Raw genomic sequence first — 20,755 nt, 5'->3', positions numbered from 1 at the left:
TTTCCATACTTTGGCTATTTTCAATAGTGCTGCTATAAACATTGGGGAACATGTGTCCCTTCAAATCATCACTCCTGTATCCTTTGGATAAATACCTAGTAGTATAATCGCTGGGTCATGGGCAGTTCTATTTCCAATTTTTTGAGGAACCTCCATACTATTTTCCAGAGTGTCTCCACCAGTATGCAGTCACACCAATAGTGCAAAACCATTCCTCTTTCTCTGCATCCTCGCCAACATCTGTTGTTGCCTGAGTTGTTAATTTTAGACACTCTGACAGGTGTGAGGTGGTGTCTCATTGTGGCTTTGATTTGTATTTCCCTGGTGATAAGTGGTGTTGAGCATCTTTTCATGTGTCTGTCATCTGGATGTCTTCTTTGGAAAAGTGTGTATTTGTGTCTTTTGCCCATTTCTTCACTGGAGTATTTGTTTTTTGGGAGTTGATTTTGATCAGGTGTGTATAGATTTTGGACACTAACCCTTTATCTAATATGTCATTTGCAAATATCTTCTCCCATTCTGTCGGTTGCCTTTTAGTTTTGCTGATTGTTTCCTTCACTGTGCAGAACCTTTTTCTCTTGAGGTCCCAATAGTTCATTTTTGCTTGTACTTCCTTTGCCTCTGGAGACATATCAGGCATTACGTTGCTGTGCCAAGGTCAAAGAGGTTGTTGCCTGGTTTCCCCTCTAGGATTTTGATGGCTTCCTGTCTTATGTTTAGGTATTTCATCCATTTTGAGTTCATTTTTTGTGTATGGTGTAAGAAAGTGGTTCTGGTTCATTCTTCTGCATGTTGCTCTCCAGTTGTCCTAACACCACTTGCTGAAGAAACTGCCTTTTTTCCATTGGATATTCTTTCCTACTTTGTCCAAGATCAGTTGGCCACACATTTGTGGTTCCATTTCTGCATTCTCTATTCTGTTCCATTGATTTCTATGTCGGTTTTTGTTCCAATATCATACTGTATTGATGATTACAGCTTTGTAATACAGCTTGAAGTCAGGAAATGTGATGCCTCCAGGTTTGGTTTTCTTTTTCAACATTACTTTGACTATTAGGGGTCTTTTGTGATTCCATACATTTTTAGAATTGTTTGTTCTAGGTCTGTGAAGAATGCTGGCATTATTTTGATAGAGAATTCATTGAATATGTAGATTGCTTTGGGTTGTATCGACATTTCAACAATATTTGTTTTTCAATCCATGAGCATGGAATGTTCTTCCATTTCTTTGTGTTTTCCTCAATTTTTTTTTCATCAGCTTTCTATAGTTTTCAGTGTATAGATCTTGCACCTCTTTGGTTAGGCTTTTTCCTAGGTATTTTATGGGTTTTGGTGCAATTGTAAATAGGATCAATTCCTTGATTTCCCTTTCTGCAGCTTCATTATTGGTGTATAGAAATGCAAATGATTTAGGAGCACCTGGGTGGCTCAGTCTGTTAAGCATCTGACTTCAACTCAGGTCATGATCTCATGGATTGTGAGGCTAGGACTTCTAATACTATGTTGAATAACAGTGGTGAGAGTCCACATCCTTGTCATGTTCCTGATCTTAGGGGGAACATATATGTCTTTCATATATGGCCATTATGATGGTGAGGTACTTTCTTTCTATCCCTATTTTCTTGATGATTTATCAAGAAAGGATGCTGCATTTTGTCAACTGCTTTTCCTGCATCTATTGAGAAGCTCATGTGGTTCTTATCCTTTCTTTTATTAATGTGATATATCATATTGATTGATTTGCAAATATTGAACCAGCCCTGCATCCCAGGAATAATCCCACTTGATCATGGTTAATGACTCTTTTAAGGTATTGTTGGATTCAGTTTACAAGTATCTTGTTGAGAATTTTTGCATTCATGTTCATCAGGAAATTGGTCTGTACTTCTTCTTTTTAGTGGGGTCTTTGGTTTTGGTATCAAGGTAATGGTGGCCTTTTAGAATGAGTTTGGAATTTTTCTTCCCACTTCTATTTTTTGGCACAGCTTCAAAAGAATAGGTGTTAACTCTTCTTTAAATGTTTGGTAGAATTCCCCTGGAAAGCCATCTGGCCTTGAACTCTATCTACTCTTGTTTGTTGGGAGATTTTTGATTACTCATTCAATTTCTTTACTGTTTATGGATCTGTTCAAAATTTCTATTCCAGTTTCAGTTTTTGTAGTTTGTGGAATTTAATCCTTTCTTCCAGATTGCTCAATTTGTTGGCATATAATTGCTCATAACATTCTCTCATTATTGTTTGTATTTCCACAGTTTGGTTGTGATATCTTCTCTTTCCTTCATGATTTCATTTATTCAGGTCCTTTCCTTTTTCTTTTTGATCAATCTGGCTACGGGTTTATGTATTTTGTTAATTCATTCCAAGAACAAGATCCTGGTTTCATTGATCTGTTCTACGGTTGTTGGTGTTTTCTTTTTTTTTTTTCCTGATAACATTGATTTCTGCTCTAATCTTTATGATTTGCCTTCTACTGCTGTTTTGGGGACTTATTTGCAGTTATTTTTCCAGCTCTTTTAGGTGTAAATTTAAGTTGCGTATTTGAGACCTTTCTTCCTTCTTTAGGAAAGCCTGGATTGCTATATAATTTCCTCTTATGGCCACCTTTGCTGCATCCTGGAAATTTTGGACTGTCGTGTTTTCCTTTTCATTGGGTTTAATGTAATTTTAATTTTTAATTTTCTCTTTATTTTCTTGGTTAATCCATTCATCTTTTTTCAACCCCAGCTAATGTTCTTTTACATTTTTAAAAATTTGTATTTATTTTTAAGAGCAAGTGAGCACATGTGGGGGGGGGGTAGAGAGAGGGAGACACAGAATCCAAAGGAGGTTCCAGACTCTCAGATGTCAGCACAGAGCCTGACATGAGGCTCAAACTCACAGACTGTGAGACCATGACCTAAGCCAAAGTCAGAAGCCTAACTAAGCCACCCAGGTGTCCCAATCCCATGTAAGATTGTTATTATCATGGTTCTAAATTCTAGTTCAGACATCTTATTCATATCTGTATTGATTAATTCCATGGCTGTCATTTCTTCATTTTTTTTTTTTCTTTTGAGGTGAATTTCTGTTTTGTCATTTTGGAGAAGGAAAAAAAATGGTAAAATTAAAAAATTAAAAACAAAACAAAAAATCAAATAAAGGAAGCTAGATCCTAGGTGTGTTTCAGTTTGTTTGTTGAAGTAAGCTTGATAGAATAGAGAAAAAAGGAGAGGAATGACAAAATAAGGTAAGAAAAAATTTAAATTGAAACAATTTATATAACAAAATAGAATAAAATTAAACAAAGAATAAAATAGAATAAGAATTTTAAAAATAATAAAAAGTAAAGTAGAAAATAATAAAATTAAAATTTTCTCTTTCTGTATCCAAGAAAGAGAAAGGAAAGAAAGAATAAAGAAAATGTAAGCAAAAACAGAAGCAAACAAAACAAATAAATGAACCAGCAAACAGAATGAAACACGAATGAAGTTACATCCAGTTTCCATGTAGAACTGAAACTATGAAGCACTCTAGAGTCCCTACACTAAGCAGGTGGAGTGACTTGTGCTGGCTGTTCTCCAGGGGGATGTGCTTGGAGGGTACAGTTGGGCATGGCTTGGTGTAATAGCTCCATTGTCCACTAGGTGGTGTTGCGTAGTTTACTGGGGTGTTTTAGTGTGGTGCAATGTGCCCTGTGCTTATGCGTGTGCAGGAGATGTGGAAATGGCTTCATCTACCTTCCTAGTCTCTGGGGTAGGAACTTTGTGCTTTCAACAGTCCACAATCAAGCACCCCTCCTTTGTCTCAGGCCTCCTTCCACTCCCTGCCTCTACCTTGTCTGTGTCCAAGTCATCTGCCAGCCAGGTGGCAACTTCCTCCAGAGTTTTATCTCAGATATGGGTATGTTTCAAAACCTCACACTTCAGAGGTACACTGAAGCTTGTACCTGCACAGACTCTCTGCGGGGAGGATCTCACTGAGCAATGGCCGGAGTGTTGGCTTGCCACAGAAAACATTCATGCAATTGCACAGTGGCAGAAGTTCAGAGATTATGGCAAATCAGAATACACAGCTGGCACCAGGTTTCCCTGCACTCTTGGTGTCTTTGTCCTAATACCAACAAACGTGTGCTTTCTGTGGTCTGCTGGGACCTTTGCTGGTGGGGAGGCTGTTTCGCCTCTATCAAAAATGCTTCAAACACGTGAACCAATTCTGTGTGGCACACAGACCCCTCAGTCCCTGCCGTTCCTGAAGATTCACCCTGCTTCCTTGCCAGAGCACCACGAGGCACTGAGCTCTGGGAACTTCAGATTCTGTACCTCATTGTTTATAGAATCCTGGTGGTTTTGAAACCGTCTCCTTTCTCACCATCAATTGTTTTGGGGAACTGATTTCTTGTTCCCTCCCCAGTGAGTGTTTTCACTCTTTCTTTTTCTCTTCAGCAACTTTCAGGGCGGATTGCTTTTCTTACTCAATCCCAATGCACCACACTCTCCCCTTTTCTCCTTCTCTGCCTGTCTCTGCAAAAACAATACCTTACCCTCTGTGACTTTTCCCTCCTTTAGTTCACCTCCTCACACACATAACTGTCAAATTCTGTGACTCAAATTATGCAGATTATTGCATTAAACCTCAGATCGATTTACTAGATGTTCAAAATGGTTTGGTAGTGATATACCTATGTTTCACAGACCAGGCAACTCAGGGTCTCCATGCTGATCCACAATTTTAACTCTTCTTTCCAAAGAAGACTTTTTTTTAAAGATGTATCCACTTATCTCACTTAACCAGATTAGAAGATATAGAGGCAAAAGTTACAGCTTCCATCACTTTACAGACAAATATTTTTAGCCCCTCACCCTATAATTCCAGGCAATGCACAAGCAAGTGTCCCAGTTAAATAGGTGGAACAAAACTATTTTCTTGGGAAAAAATGTGGTGCCTCATTTTCTGTATGAGTAATAACACATGTTAGCCTCCCTAAACAGGTTTATCAAGCCAAGTGTGATGGAAAGAAATGAAAGCTCTAGAAACTTCATTCTGCTTGGATTCTCTGACCGGCCAAAGCTGGGGATGGTCTTGTTTTTCACTAATATGGTGTTTTACTTTCTGGCTGTCATGGGCAACTCGACTATCATCTTCCTGTCCCTGGTGGACCCTCGACTGCACAGGCCAATGTACTTCTTCCTCTGTAACCTGTCCCTCCTGGATCTCTGTTACACCTCTAGCAGCATTCCTCAGATGCTGGTCAACCTCTGGGGCCCACAAAAGACCATTACCTATATGGGCTGTGTCATACAACTCTTTGCGTTCCTGTCTGTGGGTGGCATTGAATGCATTCTTCTTTCTGTCATGGCCTATGACCGCTTTGTGGCTGTTTGCAAGCCTCTTCACTACATGACCATCATGCACCCACAGCTGTGCCTGCGACTGGCAGCCTGTGCCTGGCTCACTGGGATTGCCAATTCCATCCTCATGTCCCCACTGACAATGTCCTTGAAGCGGTGTGGTCACCATCACATCAACCACTTTGTGTGTGAGATGCCAGCCATCATCCGCATCTCCTGTGTGGACACTAGGCATGTTGAAGGCCTGGTTTTCTTCTTGGCCATCCCCATTGTCCTGGTGCCCCTCGCCATGATACTGGTTTCCTATGGCTATATTATAGCCACAGTTTTGCGGATCCGGTCTGCAGCTGGGAGGCACAAGGCCTTCAACACCTGCTCTTCCCACATGATTGTAGTGTCTCTCTTCTACAGCACTATAATCTACATGTACATGCAGCCTGGGAATGTGGCAAGCCAGGACCAGGGCAAGTTCCTAACCCTCTTCTACTGTCTGGTGACCCCCACTCTGAATCCTTTCATCTACACACTGAGAAACAAAGATGTGAAGGGAGCCATGTGGAAGGTTCTTGGGAAAGACCACAGCCTGTTGGATGCAATAGGGCACTGATGTGGCAGGTATCACTCATCCTGAGATACTTATTGTCCATGAAAACTCTTTGTTCCAGGGCAATAACAATGCACGATGTCATATCAGATGCTAGAATGTGAACAGAGCAAGGTCTTCTCTCTTTCAGGGATCCTAAACTAAATAACTTGTATCTTTGCTTGCCGGTAGATGGAGAGAACCCTGTGTCCTTCCAAGTGACAGACTCAAAAGATAATGTGCTGGTGGAAAAAAAAATGCTACTTCCTCTTTGCTTAGTGGGGTTTATAGGGTGATAATTATTTCTTTGCAGCTAACTTTAGACTATGATTCCAGAAAACTATAATGTGACTATTAAGTCAGATCTATTTATTTATTTATTTATTTTAAATTTTGAATGTTTATTAATTTTTGAGAGAGAGAGAGCAGGGGAGGGGCATAGAGAGAGGGAGACACAGAATTTGAAGCAAGCTCCAGGCTCTGAGCTGTCAGCACAGAGCCTGATTTGAACCACAAGATCTTGACCTGAGCTGAAGTCAGACATTTAACCTACGATCCCCCCAAGTGCTCTACTATTGATTCAGATCTAAGGAGAAGGAGACTTCAGGCAGAAAAATGTGTGCATGTATGTGTGAGGGAGTGAATGGTATTTTGAGGTTCATTTGTTCCATTCCATATACTCTTTTGTTCCAAAAATTCTAGATCCCTGTGGAAAGTATACCATTACTAATTCAGGCTGTTGTCTGCCTCCTCCTTCCCCGTGCAAATAATTTATAACTGCTTCTCTAGGAACAGTATTTCTTTAAAATTCCAGGTCATATGCCACTTATTGGTCATTGAATCAATTTGACAAGCATTTAAGGCAACAGGCGTTTAACAGTGAGTTAAGTTAGCATAAAATGGAATAGAAAATTTCAGAGAGGATTGCACAAGGTAGGGTAAGTCAGTCGTGTGAGTGTCTATGTGTGTATGTGTATCAAATATTTTACCTATATGAATCATTGACACAAAAGTTTGAAAGTCACTGACTTGAAAAGTCTTTATTGAAACAAGTTTCAAAGAAGGCAGTACACCTGCAGTGGGAAAAAATTAGGGATACAATTATTTTATTTTCTTTTTTAAAGATTTTATTTACATTCCAGTTAGTGAACATACAGTGTAATATTAATTTAAGATGTACAATGTAGTGATTCAATACTTTCATACAATACCCAGTGCTCATCTCAACAAGTCCAGTCCTTAATCCCCATTACACATTTAGCCCATCCCCCCACCCACCTGTCCTCTGGTGACCATCACGTTGTTCTCTATTGTCAAAAGTCTGTTTCTTGGATTGCCTCTCTCTCTTTTATTTTAGGGATACAATTCTTAACAATTCAAGAGCAGAGGGTCATAGAAGGAAATAGTGTCATGTTAACATGTGGATGGGAACAGTGTGGAAAGTAACCAGGCCACAGCTGCTTAGTATGAGAACATTTGCCAGGATAAATGATGCTAATGATGATGATGATTATAATGATAGTGATGATATTAAATTATGATGAATATGGAAGTATAGTTCATTCATTAACCTATGTATTTTCACCTTCTGACTGTTCTGAAGTAGAAACGATTCAAGATTTAATGGCAAGCCACGGTTTACTTTGCAATATTTTTTTCTTAGACTTTGTTGTAAAAGGTGAAAATGAGAATCTTTAAGTTGTAAAAATTAATGAAATTAATAAACTTTCAACTATTTCTGGGAACTAATTAGTCTCTGTAATTCTGAACTTTATGTGTGTACTTGACGAGGCCATAATATCTGGGTATTTCAAACCCCAGTCAGGATTTTCTGTGAAGGTATTTTTAGATGAGATTAAAACTTAAATCAGTAGACTTTGAATAATCAATTGCTCTCCATTATGTGGAGAACTCTGCAATTAGTGGAAGGTCTTAGGATAAAACAATCTGAGTTCCCCCTAGAAAGACTGAATTCTGCCTTCAGACCATGGTTGGGCTTTGGCTGCAACATCAACTCTTTCTTGGGTCTTCAGCTTGTCCTGAAGATTTTCAACTTGTGACTCCCTCTGTCTAACTGTCTACCTCTCTATCTATATACCTGTCTACCAATGTGTGTCTGTATCATTATCTATTTATCTATCATCTATCTATTGTCTATCTATCTATCTATCTATCTATCATCTTTCTATCTCTCATCTATCTATTATCTGTATCTGTGCATTCTATTGATTCTGTTTCTCTGGAGAACTCTGATATTTTAGAAATACTTTAAAAATAAGTATGTCTAGATTTAACTTTGCATAAGTTTTACTTATTTTTTTAAAATCCCAGCTTCTTTATGTTCATGCCCAGTTTTAATACTTCTTTTCTTATGTTCAACAACCATTTCCTTGAACAAGAGAAGCTTTGTTTTTATTTATTAATTTTTAAATGTTTATTTATTTTTGAGAGAGTGAGAGGGAGAGCATGAACAGGAAAGAGGCAGAAAAAAGGGGGACAGAGGATCCAAAGCAGACACTGCACTAACTGCAGTAAGCAAGACATGGGGCCCAAACTCATGAACTATGAGATCACAACCTGAGCCAAATTTGCACCCTCAACCGACTGAACCACAAGATGCCCCGTTATTTTTTATTTTCAGCCAACATTTCTTTACTGGATTAATAGAAATTAGAAAAACATGTGAATATTGCAGAGAATTAGGAGGGCAAGTTAGTTTAGGTGTGTACTACTTTATTTTCCGATTTCTCTAAATAGAAGAAAGTTTGTTGTAATTTTTCTTCTTTTGTGTCTTTAGGAAATCTCTGAATCCTTTTTAACGTTTTTGCCTTTTGGTGGTTTTGATACATTTATACTTGAATGTACTAGGCATTGCAAGTTGTAAGTATAGGTCACGTGTACTCTCTGGGTAGCTTCTGGTGCAATGTCACATGCATTTAGTGTGGGCCTGTATAAACAACAGTGTTAAAACAATGTTTTAGCCTATGTTGAAATAAGTCATTTAGAATTACCAATTTACTTTTTTCTTTTCTTTTCTTTTTTTTCTTTTTTCCAGGAAATAATCCTATAGCTTCTTTCTATTTAGAGAATCCACCCAATTTTATATACGTACCGTATTAATTCTAACATGATTGGTAAAGGTCAATTAAGATAAGATTGTTAGCATGTTTCAACTGTTTATGAAAAACACAATTCATAACTACCAGTAAATGTAAACATGCTTTTCTTTTTCTTTTCTTTAGTTAAAATTTTTTTTAACATTTATTTATTGCTGAGAGACACAGAGACAGAGCATGAGCACGGGAGGGGCAGAGAAGGAAGGAGACACAGAATCTGAAGCAGGCTCCAGGCTCTGAGCTGTCAGCATAGAGCCTGACATAGGACTGAAACTTATGCACTGCAAGATCATGACCTGAGCCTAAGTCAGATGCTTAAGTGACTGAGCCACACAGGTGCCCCCATAAACATTTTTTTCTAATAAATACTTTAACATACACAATTTCACACTGCTAACATATAGAAGAGATAAATATTAAAAAGTCTTACCAAAAAGTACCTGGAAGGTTTTTAGTAAATATATGTAGACACAGATTTTTCTTCATTTTGACAAAATGCAGATTTGAATAATTGAATTGTTGGATAGTTTTATGTACTTAGTCTCTAAATGTACCCTTTTCCAAACAAAAGGAAATCTTTTTGCATCACAAATGCTGTTGTGTCAAGGTTTTTTCAAGGTTTAACATTGGATATGATTCCAGTTGGTATACATGGTTCCCAGTAGGATTTTTGTTGAGGAATATCATATTGTTAGTCCATGCAACTTCATCACTGTATCTTGTTCCTTTTTATTTTTAAAATTTATTTATTTAATATACACATTCATGTATAATTAGCATTAGTGTTATATTAGTTTCATACGTACAATATAGTGATACAACATTTCCATACAATACCCAGTGCTCATCATAAGTATGCTTTTAATCCCCTTTATCTATTTCCTCATCCCTCCTCCCACCTTTCCTCTGGCAACCACCACTTTGTTCTATGATTTTTATTTATTTGTTTGTCTCTTTTAACCTTGTTCATTACTTTTATTATTCCACATACAAGTGAAATTTCATGGTATTTTTTCTCGGACTGACTTATTTTATTTAGCTTTATACCTTCTAACTCCATCCATGTAGTTGAAAATGGCAAGATTTTATTCTTTCTTGTGGTTAATATTGCATTGTGTATATATACCACTTATTCTTTATTTTTTTCAGTTGATGTGCACTTGGGTTGTTTCCATGTCTTGGCTATTAACATTGCAAAAACACAGGGGTGCACATATTTTTTTGAATAAGTGTTTTTATTTTCTTTGGGCAAACACAAAGCATTGAAAATACTCAAATATATATAAATATAAATATAAATAAATAAATAAATAAATATATATATATATGTATACACACACACACACACACACACGCATACATACATACATACATACATACATATAAATTTTGAGGAATGTCCATACTGTTTTCTACAGTGGCAGCACTAGTTTGCATTCCCACTAGCAGTGCAAAAGAGATCTTCTTTCTCTGCATCCTCACCAACATCTGTTGTTGCCTGAGTTGTTAATATTAGCAATTCTGACAGGTGTGAGGTGGTATCTCATTGTGATTTTGATTTGTATTTCCCTGATGATGAGTGAAGTTGAGCATTTTTTCATGTGTCGGTTGGTCATCTGGATGTCTTCTTTGGAGAAGTATCTATTCATGTCTTTTGCCCATTTCTTCACTGGATTATTTGTTTTATGGGGGTGTTCAGTTTGATAGGTTCCTTATAGATTTTGGATACTAACCCTTTATCTGATATGTCGTTTGAAAATCTCTTCTCCCATTCTATCAGTTGTGTTTTAGTTTTGCTGATTGCTTCCTTCGCTGTGCAAAAGGTTTTTGTTTTGATGAGGTCCCAGTAGTTCATTTTTGCTTTTGTTTCCCTTGCTTCCAGAGACGTGTTGATTACTAATTCGACGTGTTAGTAGCACGTCGTGTTTTGTTTCCCTTGCCTCCAGAGACGTGCTGCTCGACGTGTTACTAATTCGATTTCCTTATTGCTTATGGGTCTGTTCAAATTTTCTATTTCTTTCTGTTTCAGTTTTGGTAGTGTATATGTTTCTAGGAATTTGTTTGTTACTTCCAGATTGCTCATTTTATTGGCATATAATTGCTCATATTATTCTCTTATTATTGTTTTTATCTTTGAAGTGTTGGTTGTGATCGATCCTCTTTCATTCTTGATTTTATTTACTTGGGTCCTTTCCTTTTTCTTTTTGATCAAACTGGCTAGTGGTTTATCAGTTTTGTTAATTCTTTCAAAGAACCAGCTTTTGGCTTCATTGATCTGTTCTACCATTTTGTTTTTGGTTTTGGTTTTGGTTTCAAAAGCATTAATTTCTGCCCTAATCTTTATTATTTCCTGTCTTCTGCTGCTTTTGGGTTTTATTTGCCATTCTTTTTCCAGCTCCTTAAGGCGTAAGGTTAGGTTCTGTATCTGAGATCTTTCTTCCTTCTTTAGGAAGCCCTGGATTGCTATATACGTCCCTCTTATGAGCGCCTTTGCTGTGTCCCAGAGGTTTTGGGTTGTGGTGTTATCATTTTCACTGACTTCAATATACTTTTTTTTTTTAAAGATGAAATTTATTGTCAAATTGGTTTCCATACAACACCCAGTGCTCATCCCAAAAGTGCCCTCCTCAATACCCACCACTCACCCTCCCCTCTCTCTCAGCCCCCAATCAACCATCAGTTTGTTCTCAGTTTTTAAGAATCTATTATGCTTTGGCTCTCTCCCTCTCTAACCTCTTTTTTTTTCTTCCCCTCCTCCATGGACTTCTGTTAAGTATCTCAGGATCCACATGAGTGAAAACACATGGTATCTGTCTTTACCTGTATGAGTTATTTCACTTAGCATAACACTCTCCAGTTCCATCCACCTTGCTACAAAAGGCCATATTTCATTCTTTCTCATTGCCACGTAGTATTCCATTGTGTATATTAACCATAATTTCTTTATCCATTAGTCAGTTGATGGACATTGAGGCTCTTTCCATAATTTGGCTACCTTTGAAAGTGCTGCTATAAACATTGGGGTACGAGTGCCCCTCTGCATCAGCACTCCTGTATCCCTTGGGTAAATTCCTAGCAGTGCTATTGCTGGGTCATAGGGTAGATATATTTTTAATATATTTTTTGAGGAACTTCCACACTGTTTTCCAGAGTGGCTGCACCAATTTGCATTCCCAACAGTGCAAGAGGGTTCCCGTTTCTCCACATCCTCTCCAGCATCTATAGTCTCCTGATTTGTTCATTTTAGCCACTCTGACTGGCTTGAGGTAGTATCTCAGTGTGGTTTTGATTTGTATTTCCATGATGAGGAGTGATGTTGAGCATCTTTTTATGTGCCTGTTGGCCATCCGGATGTCTTCTTTAGAGAAGTATCCATGTTTTCTGCCAATTTCTTCACTGGATTATTTGGTTTTGGGGTGTGGAGTTTGGTGAGCTCTTTATAGATTTTGGATACTAGCCCTTTGTCCGATATGTCATTTGCAAATATCTCTTCCCATCCCTTTGGTTGCCTTTTAGTTTTGTTGATTGTTTCCTCTGCAATGCAGAAGCTTTTTATCTTCATGAGGTCCCAATAGTTCCTTTTTGCTTTTAATTCCCTTTGGGGATGTGTCAAGTAAGAAATTGCTGCGGCTGAGATCAGAGAGGTTTTTTCCTGCTTTCTCCTCTAGGGTTTTGATACTTTTCTGTCTCACATTCAGGTCCTTTATCCATTTTGAGTTTGTTTTTGTGAATGATGTAAGAAAGTGGTCTAGTGTCATTCTTCTGCATGTTGCTGTCCAGTTCTCCCAGCACCATTTGTTAAAGAGACTGTCTTTTTTCCATTGTATATTTTTCCTTCTTTGTCAAAGATTAGTTGGCCATACTTGTGTGGGTCTAGTTCTGGGGTTTCTATTCTATACCATTGGTCTATGTGTCTGTTTTTGTGCCAATACCATGTTGTCTTGATGATGACAGCTTGGTAGTAGAAGCTAAAGTCTGGGATTGTGATGCCTCCTGCTTTGGTCTTCTTCTTCAAAATTACTTTGGCTATTCGGGGCCTTTTGTGGTTCCATATGAATTTTAGGATTGCTTGTTCTAGTTTCGAGAAGAATGCTGGTGCAATTTTGATTGAGATTGCATTGAATGTGTAGATAGCTTTGGGTGTTATTGACATTTTCACAATATTTATTCTTCCAATGCATGAACACGGAATGTTTTTCCATTTCTTTATATCTTCTTCAATTTCCTTCATAAGCTTTGTATAGTTTTCAGCATACAGATCTTTTACATCTTTGGTTAGGTTTATTCCTAGGTATTTTATGCTTCTTGGTGCAATTGTGAATGGGATCAGTTTCTTCATTTGTCTTTCTGTTGCTTCATTATTAGTGTATAAGAATGCCACTGATTTCTGTACATTGATTTCATATCCTGCAACTTTGCTGAATTCATGTATCAGTTCTAGCAGACTTTTGGTGGAGTCTATCGGATTTTCCATGTATAATATCATGTCATCTGCAAAAAGTGAAAGCTTAACTTCATCTTTGCCAATTTTGGTGCCTGATTGCTGATGCTAGAACTTCCAACACTATGTTAAACAACACTGGTGAGAGTGGACATACCTGTCATGTTTCTGATCTCAGGGAGAAACGTCTCAGTTTTTCCCCATGGAGGATGATATTAGATGTGGGCTTTTCATAAATGGCTTTATGATGTTTAAGTATGTTACTTCTATCCCATTGGAAGTTACTTCTATTCCATTGGAAAATGGAAAATCATTCCATTTGCTTGAGGGTTTTTATTAAGACAGGATGCTGAATTTTGTCAAAGGCCTTTTCTGCATCGATGACAAGATCATATGGTTCTCATCTTTTCTTTTATTAATGTGATATATCATATTGATTGATTTGTGAATGTTGAACCAGCTCTGCATCCCAGGAATGAATCCCACTTGATCTTGGTGAATAATTCTTTTTATATGCTGTTGAATTCAATTTGCTAGTATCTTATGGAGAATTTTTTGCATCCATATTCATCAGGGATATTGGCCTGTAGTTCTCTTTTATTGTTGGGTTTCTATTTGGTTTAGGAATCAAAGTAATGCTGGCCTCATAGAATGAGTCTGCAAGTTTTCCTTCCATTTCTATGTTTTAGAACAGCTTGAGAAGGATAGGTATTATTTCTGATTTAAATGTTTGGTAGAATTCCCCAGGGAAGCCATCTGGTCCTGGAATCTTATTTACTGGGATATTCTTGATAACTGATTCAATTTCTTCGCTGGTTATGGGTCTGTTCATGTTTTCTATTTCTTCCTGTTTGACTTTAGGAAATGTGTGCATGCTTAGGAATTTGTCTATTTCTTCCAGGTTGTCCAGTTTGTTGTCGTATAAGTTTTCATAGTATTCCATGATAATTGCTTGTATTTCTGAGGGATTGGTTGTGATCATTCCATTTTCATTCATGTTTTTATCTATTTGGGTCCTCCCCCTTTTCTTTTTGAGAAGCCTGGCTAGAGGTTTATCAATTTTGTTTATTTTTTCAAAAGGCAACTCTTGGTTTCATTGATCTGCTTTACAGTTTTTTAAAAAATTCTATATTGTTTATTTCTGCTCTGATCTTTATTATTTCTCTTCTGCTGGGTTTGAGGTATCTTTGCTTTTCTGCTTGTATTTCCTTTAGGTGTGCTGTTAGATTTTGTATCTGGGATTTTTCTTGTTTATGGAGATAGGCCTGGATTGCAATGTATTTTCCTCTCAGGACTGCCTTCGCTGCATCCCAAAGCATTTAAATTGTTGTATTTTCATTTTAATTTGTTTACATAAATATTTAATTCCTTCTCTAATTGTCTGGTTGTCCCTTTCATTCTTTCATAGGGTGTCCTTTAACCCCCATGCTTTTGGAGGTTTTCCAGACTTTTTTCTGTGGTTGATTTCAAGCTTCATAGCATTGTGGTCTGAAAGTGTGCATGGTATGATCTCAATTCTTGTATACTTATGAAGGGCTTTTTTTGTGACCCAGTATGTGATCTATCTTGCAGAATTTTTCATGTGCACTGGAGAAGAAAGTGCATTCTGTTGCTTTGGCATGCAGAGTTCTAAATATATCTGTCAAGTCCATCTAATCCAATTTATCATTCATGGGCCTCGTTTCTTTATTGATCCTGTGTCTAGATGATCTATCCATTGTTGTAAGTGGAGTATTAAAGTCCCCATGCAATTACCACATTCTTATAAATAAGGTTGGTTTGTTTGTGATTAATTGTTTTATGTATTTGGGGGCTCCTGTATTCAGCGCATAGACATTTATAATTGTTCACTCTTCCTGATGGATAGAGCCTGTAATTACTATATAATCCCCTTCTTCACCTCTTGTTACAGCTTTTAATTTAAAGTCTAGTTTTTCTGATATAAGTATGGCTACTCCAGCTTTCTTTTGACTTCCAGTAACATGATAGGTAGTTCTCTATCCCCTCACTTTGAATCTGAAGGTGTCCTCAGGTCTAAAATGAGTCTCTTATAGACAGCAAATAGATGGGTCTTGTTGTTGTTGTTGTTGTTGTTATTGTTGTTGTTTTATCCGTTCTGATAACTATGTCTTGTGGTTGGAGCATTTAGTGCATTTATATTTGGTGTTATTATAGAAAGATATGGGTTTAGAGTCCTTGTGATTTCTGTAGGTTTCATGCTTGTAGTGTTTTCTCTGGTACTTTGTGGTCCTTGCAACATTTCACTCATGGAATCCCCTTAGGATCTCTTGTAGGGCCGGTTTAGTGGTGATGAATTCCTTCAGTTTTTGTTTGTTTGAGAAGTCCTTTTTTCTCTTCTATTCTGGATGACAGACTTGGTAGATGAAGGATTCTTGGCTGCATATTTTTTTTTCTGTTCATCACATTGAAGATTTCCTGCCATTCCTTTCTGGCCTGCCACGTTTTAGTAGATAGGTCTGCCACAAGTCTTATGGGTCTCCTTTTATAAGTTAGATCATGTTTATTCCTAGCTGCTTCAGAATTTTCTCTTTATCCTTGTATTTTGCCAGTTTCATTATGATATGTCATGCAGAAGATCAATTCAAGTTAAGTCTGAAGGGAGTTCTCTGTTCCTCTTGGATTTCACTGCCTTTTTACTTCCCCAGATCAGGGAAGTTCTCAGCTATGATTTGTTCAAGTACACCTTCAGCCCCTTTCTCTCTCTTCTTCTTCTTCTGGAATTACTATGATAAGAATATCATTCCATTTGATTGTGTCACTTAGTTCTCTAATTCTTCCCTCATACTACTGGATTTTTTTATCTCTCTTTTTCTCAGCTTCCTCCTTTTCCATAATTTTACCTTCTAATTCACCTATTCTCTCCTCTACCTCTTCAATCCGAGCTGTGATGGCCTCCATTTTATTTTACACCTCATTTATAGCATTTTTAACTCCTCATGACTATTTCTTTGTCTCTTGATCTCTGTAGCATTAGATTCTCTGCTGTCCTCTATGCTTTTTTCAAGCCCAGCGATTAATTTTATGACTATTTTTCTAAATTCTTGTTACATTATATTGCTTAAATCATTTTTGATAAATTCGTTAGCTGTCGCTACTTCCTGGAGTTTCTTTTGAAGATAATTCTTCCGTTTCATCATTTTGCATAGTGCCTGCAGTGGCACCAAACTGCAGGGAACTTTCCCAAATTGCAGTGGCGCCAAACTGCAAACTACTCCACTTTCTGGAGTAACTTGTCTTGGTGGGCTGGGCTACAGTCAGATCTGATGTCTGTCCCCAGCCCACCACTGGGGCCACAGTCAGACTGGTGTTTACCTTATCGTCCCCTCTCCCAGGGGCAGGATTCACTGTGGAGTGGTGTGGCCCCTGTCCAGGCTACTTGCACACTGCCAGGCTTGTGGTGCTGCTTTGATGGGATGTGGCATTTTAGCTGGGGTGGATTTGCAAGGTGCACAGGTGCATGAGGGGCAAGCTCAGCTTGCTTTGCTGTGGGTGGTCCCTTGCAGGAGGGTCCCTGCATTATCAGGAGGGAGGCAGACCCATCGGAGGGATGGATCCACAGGTGTAAGCAAGTTCGTTGATGGGAACTTTGGAATTTTGGCTGTGGGATGAGAGAGGGAGATGGTCCTTGCTTTGTTCCCCCGCCGAGCTAAGTTCTGTCTTCTGGGTCTCAACAACTCTCTTTCCTGGTGTCCTTTCACCTTCCCTGCTCTCCAAGAGCAGACCTGTTGACTTATAACATTCCAGATGTTAAGTCCCCCTGGCTGTAAGAACTTAGGGAGTCTGGTCCTTCCGCCTTTGTTAGCCAGACTTCGTGGACTGCCCCTCCTCCCCTCTGGCTCCCTCCCACCAGTCCGTGTAGCAGGCACTGCCTCTCACCCCTTCCTACCCTCTTCTGTGGGCCTCTTGTCTATGCTTGGCTCCAGAGAGTCCATTCCGCTGGGTGTTTTTCTGGGTTATTTAGTCAGATGTGGGTGGAATCTAAGCAATCAGCAGGAAGAGGTGAGCCCAGCATCCTTGTACACAGCCATCTTCCCCTCTGAATATTTAGTCCTTTATTAAAGTCTATTTTGTTTAGGAGAGAATGCAGTGTTGGGCATGCACAAGAAAAGAAAAAAAAAACAGTTCAGAGCATGGATTGGGGAGCTAGAGGTACTGAGATCAAGGTTTTTTTCTAACAGAATGTGGAGCTCAAACTAAGGTTTTAGAAATGTACAACTTTCTCTGGAGTGGAGCTGTGACAGGCGCTCCTGGGAAGAAGGAGGACACTGGACCTGGAATGCATAGGATGATGTAGGCTTTTTCTGGGTCACACTAAGAGAGAACTTTCCTCTTGGAGTACATTTAGAAGAAGGTATATTATCTCTCCAAGGACAAAAATCCCTACAGACACCACCAATAGGCCTTTCATCAGCAAGGGACAGAGGCATATACAGAGGGCAGATAACTTGGTTGCTGATTTTCATGGTGCTACACCATAGATTCCACACACTGCATAGGCTTGGGACTGTTTGTCCCCAGAGATAGCATGGAGAGGCTCTAATCCAGAGGAAGGGGGAGAGTCTGTGTAGTGCTGAGTCCTTTAAGGTTTTGTGTTTTGTATCCCAGATTCATCCTAAAGATAAAAGGCAGGAGAGCTGTGGTGCAGGGAACATTGACACCTCTCACTATTCTGTGAGGGCTTCCTGAAAAACAGGGATGTGAGATCCCCTGTCTTGTGATCAGAGTGTGGGATGGCTCCATTTTTCCCCTCAACAACAATAGGGTTGGACTTCAGAGAGCAACACCTTGAGCCCCATGGGAGACAGAACCCACTTACATCAAACCCCATCCCCAGTGACTGGCAATTGCTTATATACCAGGTCAAAACTGACTCTGAGCCAGTGCAGTGAGCCTTTATTCCAGAAGGCAAGAACAGGCAGCACCCTGCATGCACCAAGTGTATTGAAAATAGATTGCTTTAAAGCTTCACTTGAAGATCTAGTGGAAATAAGACCAGAATTTTTTTTTCCTTTTTAATCTTCTTTTTTTTTTCCTTTGCTATCAGGTTTGTAGTTTTCTGTTTGTTCATTTTTTTTTCATTTTCTTTTCTCTCTTCTTGTTTTTGAATCAGGCTTCTTTTTCTCTCCTTTTTTTTCCCTTTCTCTTCTCTTCTTTTTCTTTCTCTCTGTTTGGAATAAAGCTTTTAGTGTTTGATTGTCTGTTTGTTTTTTCTCATTCATTTCCTTTCCTCTTTTTTAAAGCAGGTATACCCCCCCTTTTCTTCTTTTCTTTTCTTTTTTTTTTTTTTTTTGAGGCTTATTTTAACAAAGAAATAAAAGCATATCTACTTCCAGGTCCAATTTCTCCTCACTGCAAGCCAGAAGGAGCTTAGCAAGGACTGAGCAGTGGGAAAGAGCAACTAAAAAACAACAGCACAGTGCACACAGCATACACTAGAAGCACTTCATGAAGTGCCAGGTCCTGTACAGGGAATGACCTTTTTAAAGATAGTATTGCTCTCAGGTTCAGGATACAGAAATAGCTTTCAAATATGCAAAAGACAGAAACTTGGCCAAAATGACAAGATGGAAAAATTCTTCCCAAAAGAAATATCAAAAAGAAATCATAGCCAAGGACTTGCTCAAGACAAAAATAAACAATATTTCTAAACAGACATTTTGAACAGTAGTCATAAATCTACTAAGTAGGTTAGATAAAAGCATAGAAGGCACCAGAGAAACCATTGCTGCAGAGATCAAAGATCTAAAAGCTATTCAGGTTTAAATAAAAACGACTATAATTGAGATGGAAAACTGACTGGATTTAGTCATAATAGGTTGAGGGAGAAGAGAAAATAGGTGATATAGAAGATAAAAGTATAGAAACAATGAATCTGAAAAGAAGAGGGAAAGAAAACTTAGATCACAAAGGCAGACTTATAGAACTCAGCAATTCATAAAGTGAAATAATATAAATGTCTTAAGAGTTCCAGAAGAAAAGTGGAAAAAGAAGGTAGGCAATTTGAGCAAATTGCAGCCAAGAGTTTCCTAATCTGGGGAAGGAAACAACCATTCAAGTCCAAGAGGCACAAATAACTCCCAACAAAATCAATCAAATCATGTCAACATCACACATATTATAGTGAAACTTGCAAAATACAAAGATAAAGAGAGAATTCTGAAATCTGTTAGGAATAAAAGATCCTTAACCTACAAGGGTTAACACATAAGGTTAGCAGCAGACCTGTCCACTGAAACTTGGGAAACCATAAGGTAATGGCAGGACATATTCAACATACTGGATGTGAAAAATATGCAGCCATGTCATTCATAATAGAAGGACAGATAAAATGTTTCCCAGAGAAATAAAAAATAAAAGAGTTCATGACCAACACACCATCCCCACAAGAAATTTTAAGGTTGTGACCAAAAAACCATCCCCACTACTCTTGTAGTGGAGGGGGAATAAAAGACCAAAGTAACAAAGACTAGAAAGGAGCAGAGAACATCACCAGAAACACCAACTCTACAGGTAAATTTAGGCACTAAAGTCATATCTTTCAGTAGTCACTGTGAATGTAAATGGACTAAATGCTCCAAACAAAAGATGAAGGGTATCAGAATGGATAAGAAAAAAGACCCCATCATGTGATACCTGCAAGAGACTCATTTTAGACCTAAAGACATCTCCAGATGCTAATCATCTATCTTGCTAATTGTCATCAAAAGAAAGCTGGGGTATCCATGCTTATACCAGACAAACTAGATTTTAAAACAAAGAGTATAACAAGAGATGGAGAAAAGTATTATATCATAATTAAGGGGTCTACCCATCAAGAAGATCTAACAATTGTAAATATTTATATCCCTCAACTTGAAATAACCCAAATATATAAATCAATTAATCACAAACATAAACTCATTTATAATAGTACCAAAATAGTAGGGCACTGTAACACCCCACTTATAGCAATAGACAGATTACCTAAACAGAAAATCAACAAGGAAACAATAATTTTGAATGACACATCAGACACATGGACTTAACAGATATATTCAGAACATTTATGCCTAAAGCATCAGAATACACATTCTTCTCAAATGCACATGGAATGTTCTCCAGAATAGATCAAATAGTGGGTCACAAATCAGCCCTCAACAATTACAAAAAGATAAAAATCATACCATGCATGTTGTTGGATCACAACACTATGAAACTTGAAGTTAACCCCAAGAAAAAAATCTGCAAAGCCCTCAATAACATACATGGAAGTTAAAGAGCATCCTA

General features: G+C 38.1%; 1 protein-coding gene across 1 annotated transcript; it reads left to right on the top strand.

Annotated features, from left to right (window-relative positions):
• Window positions 1–4,987: 4,987 nt before the first annotated feature.
• On the top strand, window positions 4,988–5,935 carry LOC125935102 (putative olfactory receptor 2W6). The gene has a single exon (XM_049648808.1). It carries the CDS (start codon window positions 4,988–4,990, stop codon window positions 5,933–5,935), a length of 948 nt encoding a protein of 315 aa, XP_049504765.1.
• The last annotated feature ends 14,820 nt before the right edge of the window (window positions 5,936–20,755 follow it).

Source organism: Panthera uncia (assembly GCF_023721935.1).
Source record: "Panthera uncia isolate 11264 chromosome A1 unlocalized genomic scaffold, Puncia_PCG_1.0 HiC_scaffold_17, whole genome shotgun sequence".
In the NCBI taxonomy this organism is placed as follows: Eukaryota; Metazoa; Chordata; class Mammalia; order Carnivora; family Felidae; genus Panthera; species Panthera uncia.
Note: the sequence above shows the minus strand (reverse complement) of the source record. Positions and strands in the feature narration are given on the sequence as shown.

Bases quoted from the DNA above. Each gene is read 5' to 3' on its own strand.
- LOC125935102 (XM_049648808.1), top strand. From the start codon at position 4,988: ATGGAAAGAAATGAAAGCTCTAGAAACTTCATTCTGCTTGGATTCTCT.